This window comes from Dendrobium catenatum, unplaced genomic scaffold (assembly GCF_001605985.2).
Source record: "Dendrobium catenatum unplaced genomic scaffold, ASM160598v2 fragScaff_scaffold_1482, whole genome shotgun sequence".
NCBI classification, from domain to species: Eukaryota; Viridiplantae; Streptophyta; class Magnoliopsida; order Asparagales; family Orchidaceae; genus Dendrobium; species Dendrobium catenatum.
In genome coordinates, this window is record NW_021319944.1 from 2231205 (window position 1) to 2242139 (window position 10935).

Below are 10935 nucleotides of genomic sequence, written 5' to 3' on the forward strand. Positions count from 1 at the left end.
TTAAATTAAAATCAATGCTAGTACAACACAAATGGACTTGCCTCCCTTGTGATCAACCATTAATCATGTTTGTTCAACTTGAGAACACCAGCACAAGGCTGTCCTATCATGCTAGAGTACCTACTTTACCACAACATGATGTAAATTTTCTTGACATTACAACTTTTATCTATCAATTATATATAGCGTAGCCAAGATGTAATCATCAAATAATTATTAGGGACTTAAGTCAACCGCATCTTGCTGACACCCATCATAATATCATAATGATGAATTATAATGCCTAGTTTGAGAATGTTTTCCCTTAATTAAGGTGTGAGAATTAGCTCCCTTCTAATCAAAATTTTTAGGAGACTTTGCTTCTAACAAAAGCTATCCTTAAACACTACATTACTAAGGGGTTCATGCTACTGAGCATACTCTTATGATTGGGTGTCTTATCCCTACTACGAGCATATATGACTATTATGATGGGGTGTCTTATCTCTATGAGCACATCAAGCACATATGACTATCATGAATATTTAACAAGCATGCATATGATATGCTCATCTATTATATCCTCCCCAGCATCCTCAAACAATAGGCTCGCGCCTAGTTCTACTCTCTCTTAGGAGGGACCATTAACATCTTTGCCAAACTTACTAGCTCTTTATCAAATCATTCATTATAAATTAAAGAATTTTGAAGGACTTCTTTCACTTCTCAAAAATTCACCAAGGCCCAAAAGTAGATCCTAAGAAGCTAAGAGGGTCCTTTCCTTTGAGTGCCTTATCTCATGCCCTTTTACTTATCACAAATATAGGGTCTATATATGAGCATTAGAGAGCATTTGATTCCTTTAAGAACTTTTAATTTTATTTGATGATTAAAACATAGATCCAATAGAGAGTTTTAACACACACACACACACACACATATATATATATATTGGTTTAAACTCACGGAGGGGCCTATCAAAAATCGGTTATATAGTCCTTAAAAGGACCCACCAGCTCACTACTGCTCCGAAGAGCTACAGTAAAAAAAGAGATAAAAAAACCTAGGAGCTGGTAGTTCCTTATCCTACGCTTATATGAAGAGAGACAAAGTCATGTTTCAATCATTTTCGTTCATTACTACAATTAGAAAAAAAAATCTTCTAATCATTATAAGTAACTAAAAAGCTACTTTTATTTTGAGTGATTTTGTTTCTATGATTTAAATCCTCCCCCACAAGAGATAAAAATATATTTTCTCCGAATTTATTAAATATTTATCATATAACTTTATGTATATGATAAATATAATTTATATGGACATTTTGATTGTAATATTATTGAATTTTGCTAGTTATATTGATTGTTATGATTTTATGAGTGATTTGACTAGTTTATTGAATTGTATCTAAGAATGAAATGGTAGCTAAAATTTATTTGTAGGGTATATTTGAGTTGTAGTAAATTAAAGTTTTGGTATAGAATTGACTGGAATATTAGCATGCACTTCATAGTAGTAAATTTGAATTTTCATATGAATACTAAATTTCATGTAAATGATATAACAAGTGCTTGATGAACATTATCATTGCATGTAAGCAAAGAAGGTTAGTTTTTAATACTATAATTAATGTGTGTTGACTCTTAAGACTTAATGACGTGCATAGGAGGATGGTTTGACAAGCTTTCCTTCAAAGATAATTTATGGCATAATCCTGATTAGCTTATAACATATGAGTGTTTTTTTTCTGATGGGCAGATAGTAACGACTCTTTATTGATTATTGAAAGTCGTCTGCAATGCAATGATGATGTTATAAAGATACAATGAATACAATTGAAAGAATAAAAATATCATATTAAAGCTGGATGTCATATCTTGTTGAATAAATCTATATGATATTAACACATGCATTGATTTGCATACATGAAATATTGCATAAGAATACACTCATGGAAATGATAGAGAGTGAATACACTGATGCGACATTCATAAATGACTCTATCAGAGATAGTGGTGATGAATGTATCTGTGGGAGAGAGACTAATGAAGATCTTTAGGTTTTTTTTTAGTTAGGAGCATTGTGATATATTGATGTTGTTGACACATGTATCAGATTTTGATGAAATGAATTTATTGTGAATGATTTTAATTTATATGATTTTCGTTGAGCTAAATTATTGATGAATTTATATCTTGAGGTGTAATAGAAAGCCATTCATACAGAAAGGTATTATTATATGTAAAATTCAATTGGACTATTTTTACTGTCAAATGTATAACAAATTGGACCACTCTTGCAAAGCATATCGAGATCATTGAATTATAGGCTTCTTTGTTCTAAATATTTCTTTCTTAAAATCTATAATTCAGGCCATTCGGGCTAAAGTTAATTTTGAAGATTAATTTGTTAAAATACATTTGACAGTAAATACATTTGTTCTAAATATTTCTTTCTTAAAAGTTATTTCATGAATATAATGTCGGTCACTTAAATTTTAGTGAGCTTATAAGATTGAGAATTATTAGATTAGTTTAATGATTATAAAATAAATTTTAATCATACATACAAAAATTTAATCATACAAATTTATTTCTTTTCATATATGCATATGAAATCTCTTCATAGATATGAAATCAAATAAGAGATTTAAAAATTTTAAATCTCGTCCTTAATTAAATGAAGACCGTCCGGTAATGAGACGACAAATATAACTATCATAAATCCGTCATTGATGGCAGCCAAATGTACATGGGAAAGGAAAAGATATTATAGTTAATGGCTTTCTTACATATCACTATTACATGCATGGTCGACTTGGGCATAGTCGGGCCCACCAGCCGGCCGGCCGGCCAATAATATTATTATGTTAATCTTGTGAAGTCATGCAGCTAATAGTGGACTATTCTTTGCATCTTGCTTATCTAATTTATCCAAGAAATAATTTATTCTCATTTAGTGAGTGGGTGTACGGATTCATAATCTCCTTATTTATTTATTGTTCTAATTAATCATATATATATATATATACATGAATTAATCAAGGCAAAATTATGATTCAATAATTGAAATCGATAACAAATAATATGAATTCGATTTCATTAGAAAGAATCATCGAAGAAATTAAAGAAAAACTTAAACGAAAAATCACTAGTTTTCAACCATGCTCTGATACCACATGTAAGACTTAATAGAGTTCTCTAACTCTTTGCATAAACTCGCATCATAATTTATGTAAAAGAATTCGAAACGAAAAAACTTGATTTTACATAAGTCTTAAATCCTCAAGATCTTAAACAAGATGATTTTCACAATCTTTAATCGGAAGAAAAACATACCTTGATTCATTTTGAATTTGTCGAATTTTGAACTATGGTTTCTCTTCCTTCTCCCTTCACTTTCTTCTATCATGAGTTGATCCTCTATGGAGCAAGATAACTACTCCTTATGAGAGAGAGAGAGGACCAATAGTTATTTCCTACGGATTTTTTCATAATAACCCCTCATGAGAGTTATTTTACAATAACTCATAAAATAACTCATAGGAGTTATTTTACAATAAACACTCATATGAGTTATTTTACAATAACTCATAGGAGTTATTTTATAATAACTCAAAGGAGTTATTTTATAATAACCGCTCATAGGAGTTATTTGATCAAACGGTCCATAAACGAATGATCAAATTATCTTTTCTTGACCAATAGGATTTAAACATAAATAATTAAATTGTAATAATTCAAATATATGGGCCACATAATGATTTATATAATTAAATATATATTCTTAAATAATTATTGCGACGTCTCGCATAATTAATATATTTAATTATTCTAACAAAAAATACAGCATATAGCACTAGAAAAAGCGAGAGAAACTAAATCAGTTTGGAAATAAAATGAAAAGCACAATCCCGAAGGTTGCTGGACTCAGAACCGTCACCTGGTTGCCAGGTCAGGATCATCATTGGAAAAAGAGAAAGCAATAGCCAGAAGACCCAAATAAACAACTAAAACCAAGCAAAATGCTACTAAAAACTGAGTAGTGAATCATCCACCAAAGTTGCTTAACAAGCGAAGCCATTCAAGAGGCGTGCAGGAAACGTGTCTCATCATAGTCCGATTCCAAATTTCCGACGAGTGAAATAGATATACAAATAGCATCCAAAATAACCATTTTAAATAGAGAAGACCGAGAGAGTACTATTTCCAAAGCTCATGTTGTTTCTTTCTCTCCATACATGATAAATAAAGCAGCAAACAGATAAGAAGCCGGCTTGTTTGGCAGAATGCAACAAGTGTTGAATATCATGATCAATAAATTCCAAAAATTAGTTCAAGCTCGATCGGTTTTCAATACATAGATGAGATATATATGTTTATATTCCCAATTAATGGATAAATGAGAATAAATTTAGTTTGCGGCATACTTCACATATATGGGTGTGATAGCAGCAATTACTAAATAACAATTTTATTTAATATTTTAATCACATTAATTAAACGATAATAATGCTTAATATTAAGAATGTCTAATAAAAATAATCCTAGACAAATAGTTAACCTACCGTCTTCCCTTGTATTTCTATGACCGGATATGGCAACCGAGGCAATTGTGGTTCCGGTGATCGACCTCGCCAACTTCCCCGCTGAGCTGGAGAAGCTTGCCGCTGCGAGTAGCGGGCTGGGCTGCTTTCGGGTCATCAACCATGGTATTCCTCTGCCGCTTCTGGCCAAAATGAAGGAAACCACTCGGTCGCTCTTCGATATCCCTGACGACGCTAAGCTACGCAACGTCACCGGCAACTTTGTAGATGGCGGCTACGTTCCGCCTAATTATGTACCCAACGTCCCCTTTTACGAGTCCTTCGGCATCTACAACGCCGCCTCGCCTGCCGACGTCCACTCTTTCTGCTCTCTTTTGGACGCCTCGCCTCTTCAACGGTGCCGTAGCTCGATCGCTAGCTCTTGTTCCTTCATTCATTTATTTTATTTTAATTCTTGCACTTAATGATATGCATGCAGTGAAATCATTGTCGATTATGTCGGGAAACTTCATATCCTAACCATGGATTTAGCTTCTAAAGTAGCAGAGAGTTTGGGCCTTATTGACAAGTACTCTTTTAATGGCTGGTCCTGTCATGCAAGGTTAAACTATTACAAGTTTAAATTTCAAGAGGATATCGGCTGTATTGGTGTTCCTACTCACACAGACTCTGGCTTTCTAACGGTCGTGCAAGAAGATGAGTGTGTTGGTGGGCTAGAGATTGTAGATGCCAATGGCAACTTTATATCCGTCGATCCTCTTCCAGGAACTTTTTTCGTTAATATAGGTGATGTCGGAAAGGTAATTAATCTTTCTAATTAACCTCTTAATTACATTTTAAAAACGTTAAGAAAAGAAAAATGGTTGACAAAAAAATGTACGCCATGCATGTGTATATGATCATCCAAGGCCTGGAGTAATGGGAGGCTTCAGAATGCGAAGCACAGAGTGATCTGCAAGAAAGCCATGCCACGAATCTCCATCGTTCTGTTTCTACTCGCACCAGAAGATGACAAGATCGAGCCTCAAGCTGCCTTCATTGATATTGATCACCCAAAACTTTACGAATCGTACATCTACAATGAATATCGCATGCAGAGAAGAATAACAGGTCTTAGGGCAGGTGAGATCCTCCCTGTCTTGACTGCAGATCATCAAGCAAAGATGCCTTGAATCAAATATATAAACTTTAATCTACTGGATTATATTAATCAAATATGTATGTCGATTTGCCATTAATGTTGTCCAATGTCGTAATTGTAGCACAAATGCCTAATTTTAATTTCATTCAATAAATGTTGTTTGAACCTCTTTATCACAAATTAATTTGAAAGCAAATGTATTGGGTTCATAGCATTGCTAGCTGGAGTATGATAAATCAAAACGTATATTTAGATTGTTGAAAATGCATTATCTTATAAAAAAATAAATTATAAAAGACGTTAGAATGCTTAATTTTTTTCACTTAGGCACATATATGTGGTTGACAATTAAGAAGACAGCCGCTTGGATTGAACACGAGCTAAAGTCTGTCTTCAAGCCGCTTGGACTATGAAGACAGCCGCTTGGAAGGGGATCAAACTGTTGCTCGCCATGTCTCCAAAAAGAAACTTCAGCTATGATACCACTTTGTGGAAAAAATAAGAGGCTATTGTAAAAGGAGTATAAATTCTAAAAGAGAACAGGAACGTATGTAAAACTCACTTTTATTTCACTCTTAAACTTTTTGATTCTACTTCATACAAAACTCAAAGGCATGACACCTATTTATATTAGTGACTGCTCCACTAGGATTGCGCCAACACACTTCAATCCAATAGCTACTATTGACTCTCTAAAATATTCTCCTATCGATCTTCATTTACATAAGTCATTAATTACATATTCTAGAATTTTCTAAATAATTCTTTTAGAATGTATTTCTATAATATTATAAAACATTCTTCATAAAATATGATTCTAAAATTTTCAAGGACTTTTCTAGACTATGGTCTCAATTAAAGTCCCATTCAATTAAAATGCCCAATTAATTAAGTTTATTTTTCAACACAATCATATATGTAAAAGAATTGTGTCTTGTGTGGAAGTTTTCCATTAAAAACAAAGATGAGTATATTCATAAGAAAAATGCATGTGAACTGTGAGAAATTATCAGAAAAAATTAAGATAGAGCTAAGCTATATATATATGTATATGTACAGACAATGCCAAGAATTAACATATATGCATATATCAAAATTGAGATCTAGCACAAGGCTAAGGTTTCGTTTGGGATAATTTTTTTATTGATTCTTGAATCAACTTTTTATTATAATAATTTTAATTTTTTAACTAAAAAACTATTTTAATTCAAAAACGGTTTAGGGTATAGGACTAAATAAACTAACATATATCTTTTCTCATATAATTATAAAATATATGAGAGAAATAGTGCAAGAAAGAAACAGTGAGCGACTGCACCTGCACCAGGACTAGATGCAAGCAAGCATAACTATTTAAGAGAGATTTAAAAAAAAAAAAAAAAGTTTTTAAGCGGTGCAAATTTTCAAAGTTAAAACCCGCCCTACAGTATAGACGAGCTATATATATAATATTGCATAAATATTGCCATTGCCCATATGAAGTCAAGCCAAAAAAAGATGCCACAAACTAATTAAACTACGGATCAACGTGCAGCTGCCGTCTGTTCGAATAAATATATATTACAAACTAAACTAAACTAATCTAAACTACGGACCAACAGCTGCAAATCACAACAAAAGTTATTTATTTAAAACTTTAATAATTATCTGTATTTGTTTTAGATGAAATAATAAAGAATTCTTAAACATCATCATTGAAGAAACCGAAGACAGGGAGAAGAAGAACAGAGATAAAGAACTGTACAGAAAATGATTTGTATTTCATATGTCCACTGTTACAATAATGACCGATATATATAGTGTTAAGTATAGATAACAAGTACACGTGTAAAGCTATGATTGGAAAGCAAGATTAGTTATTTAAGTTGTCTGCTCTAAATTTCCCCCGCAAGCTGACGAGTAGGTGCCAACAGTCAGTTTGGAGCGGAGAACTTTGAACCGATTAGCGGATAACGGTTTTGTGAGTATATCCGCAAGTTGATCTATTGTGCTGACTGGAAGCAGTTTGATATGTTTTTGCTGTATATGGTCACGAATGAATCTCTGATCAATTTCGATATGCTTTGTTCTAGCATGAAAGATAGGGTTATTTGCCAAAGCTATAGTAGACATGTTGTCACAGAATATGTCTACCGGGTTGGACAAAGTGATGCGGAAGTCCAAAAGTAATTGTCTGATCCAAAGCGTGTCCGCCGTGGCTGCTGCCAAAGCCCGGTATTCTGATTCCGTGGACGATCGAGAGACGGTAGATTGCTTTTTAACTGTCCATGAAACTAATGTGGTGCCGAGAAAAGTGCAATAACCCGACGTGGACTTCCGGGTGACTGGGTCGGATGCCCAGTCGGCGTCCGAAAAGGTTCGGAGCTGAAGGTTTGATCTGGTTATGGGTATACCGAGGTCTGTAGAACCTTTGATATATCTTATCAACTTCTTGAGCATTAGAGTGTGTTGCGGAGCCGGATCGTGCATGTGTTGTGAGAGAACATTGACTGCGTAAGCAATGTCTGATCGAGTCAATGTTAAATACTGTAGGAAGCCTATGATACGCCTGTACAGTGGTGCGTCAAAGCACGATTGATCATCCGTTTCTGTAACAATGGGTTTAGAAAAGGATGGGTTAGCGACCGAATTGCAATTCTGCAATCCGGCCATTCGGTATGTCCATTTTGAGCTGATTATGGATCCGTTTGAAGGTGGCGGTACCAACTCCCAAGTACCCTGTTTATGGAGGCTTAAAATTCGTCTGCCGTTGCATTTCTCCATTCAATTTTCTTGCAGGCTTCATTGTAGGTTGTAGGATCACTTGGAGTTTGTTCCTGATGAAGAAGATTAAGCCTTTGAACTGGTTTAAGTGTCCCGGTTCTAGTACGCGTGGTCATAGGATGAGTATTGTGATGAGTAGGTACTTCAGGCGTTGCCTGACTGTTGTTATGAATATTGTTAGATTGTACAGCAGGAAGAACACAGTGTGGTAGCGGCATGTCTTGCTGTTTATTAAGTTGAGTGTGTTGTTGTATTGTAGATGCGGGAATGAGCAGCGAAGGTGGTATGTTGGTTGTGCCCATAGGAATGTGGGAGGACCTGTTGATGCAAGGAAAAATAGTCTCATTAAATTTGACATGCCGAGAGACTACAATATTACCTGTGACCGGATTAAATAGCATTTGTAGCCTTTCATGCTATCGGAATAACCCAAGAAAATACACGCGATAGATTGTGGTGTAAGTTTGGTTCGATTGATCGGAGGCAGCAGTGGATAGCACTCACAGCCGAATGTTCTAAGGTGATCATAGGAAGGTGTAATGTTGAACATTCATTGTAGCGGTGACAGATTGCCGGTGGTTGTGGATGGTAGGCGATTGATAATATACGTGGCAGTGGAAGCGGCATCGAGCCAATGTACCATTGGTAGACTGGCTGTTTGAAGAAGAGTTCTCGTTGTGGTAATGATGTGCCGATGTTTTCGTTCGGCGATTCCATTTTGCTCCGGAGTATATGGGCAAGATATTTGATGCTTGATTCCGGCGTTCTTTATGAAGTCTTGAAATCTCTTGTTTACAAACTCACCTCCGCCATCAGTTCTTATTATTTTAAGCTTTCGAGAGGTGTGCCGTTCAATAAACTTAACAAATTGAATGAAAACATTAGTTACATCAGATTTATACATGAGAGGTAAAGCCAAGTAAACCGAGAAAAATCGTCTATGAAGATTACATAATATTTGAATCCTTGTTGAGAGGAAACAGGGGATGGTCCCCAAACGTCAGAGTGAACCAGATCTAGAGGGGCGTTAGTACTAGTAATAGATCGTTCAAACGGTAGTTTATGAGTTTTACAAGAATTGCAAGAATTACATTGAAATTTAGACAAAGAAATATGTAAGGATGGATTAACATGAGAAATATGTTGTAAAGTCCTGTAATGAGGATGTCCGAGCCTCAGGTGCCAAGCGTAGGAGGAACTGCTTGTGGCCGAGAGGGCTTGAGGCTGCTTAGTGATAGTTTGAGCTGCAACTTTGTATAATCCATCTTTGCAAGGACCACTAAGTATGATTTGATTGGTCACTCGATCCTTAAAGAAAAAACCGTTAGCATCAAAAGTTATAGAAATAGGATTATCTTTTACAAGATTAGAAATAGACAATAAATTGTAAGATAATGATGGTATGTGTAAAAGACGCGATAAGAGAATCTTACAGGACGGGGTTGGAAGGATGCCCGTCCCTGCATGACTAATTTGGACGGACCTTCCATCCCCAATAGTAACCATGTCATTGCCGTTGTAGGTATGATAGCTTGCCATATTGTCGGTAGTGTTGGTCATGTGCGAGGACGCACCCGAATCAATATACCACTCCGTGGCTGGGTTGGCATCATTATTGGCAAGAAGTGCGCTCGGGTTCTTGGACGGTGGTTGAGATGGAGTATAGTTGATATTGAGACGATGCCAGCACGCGTCAGCCATATGTCCTTTCTTTTTGCAAATTTGACAGATAACGACTGAGGTAGAATTTGGTCTTTGCGCCGTTGAGGACTCATGTGTTTGCTTGCCGCGACCTCTCTTTGGTCTACCACGATAGGCATAAAGAGCGGCATTGTTGTCGGGCTGCTTTTGAAATTTTAGAGCAGCAGATTTAAGATGTATTTCCTCACTAATAAGAAGGGCATACAAGTGATCAAGAGTTAGAGTATTTTGCATCGTTCGAATGGTTGTAGTGAATGATTGGTAAGACGGAGGTAGCCCATTTAGGATGTATAGAATCACATCTTCGGAATCTACCGTCGAGCATGCCAAGGCGATTTGATCCACGATCTTCTTGATCTCAGTAAGATACTGAGTCATGGACAAGTTTTGCATGGAAATGTTGTGAAGCTCATTCTTGAGCTGAATAACCTTGGATCGATTGGTTGATTGGAATCGGATTTGCAGCGTCGACCAGATTTCATTTGTTGATTCAAGGTGAATCACATATGGCAAGATCTCCGGCGATATAGTAGAGCACATTGCCGTGGCAAGATTTTGATCCGTGATTCGCCAATTTCTGGATTCTTGATTTGGATGTGCGTTCTCTGCTGCCGATTTCGGATCAAGATACTCCGAGAAGCCATTTGCTTTGAAGAGTTTCGCAATTTGGGTGCTCCAAATGGGGAAGTTGTCCGGAGTAAGGGAATGGGGAACAAGAAGTTTTAAGTTGGAGATAACGAACTTGAGTTCTGGAGAGATTGTCGGAATCGTCGGACCAGTGTTGGCGCCGAGGGACGTTCCTATT

General features: G+C 35.8%; 1 protein-coding gene across 1 annotated transcript; it reads left to right on the plus strand.

The window, feature by feature from the left end:
- Window positions 1-4565: 4565 nt before the first annotated feature.
- LOC110115800 (2-oxoglutarate-dependent dioxygenase DAO) lies at window positions 4566-5831 on the plus strand. Its single transcript, XM_020849171.2, has 3 exons — window positions 4566-4922; window positions 5004-5325; window positions 5434-5831. Exons 1-3 carry the CDS (start codon window positions 4576-4578, stop codon window positions 5695-5697), a joined length of 933 nt encoding a protein of 310 aa, XP_020704830.1. The 5' UTR covers window positions 4566-4575; the 3' UTR covers window positions 5698-5831.
- The last annotated feature ends 5104 nt before the right edge of the window (window positions 5832-10935 follow it).

Bases quoted from the DNA above. Each gene is read 5' to 3' on its own strand.
- LOC110115800 (XM_020849171.2), top strand. From the start codon at position 4,576: ATGGCAACCGAGGCAATTGTGGTTCCGGTGATCGACCTCGCCAACTTC. The intron at 4,923-5,003 runs GTGCCGTAGCTC...ATATGCATGCAG, and splicing joins GACGCCTCGCCTCTTCAACG to TGAAATCATTGTCGATTATG. The intron at 5,326-5,433 runs GTAATTAATCTT...TGATCATCCAAG, and splicing joins ATATAGGTGATGTCGGAAAG to GCCTGGAGTAATGGGAGGCT.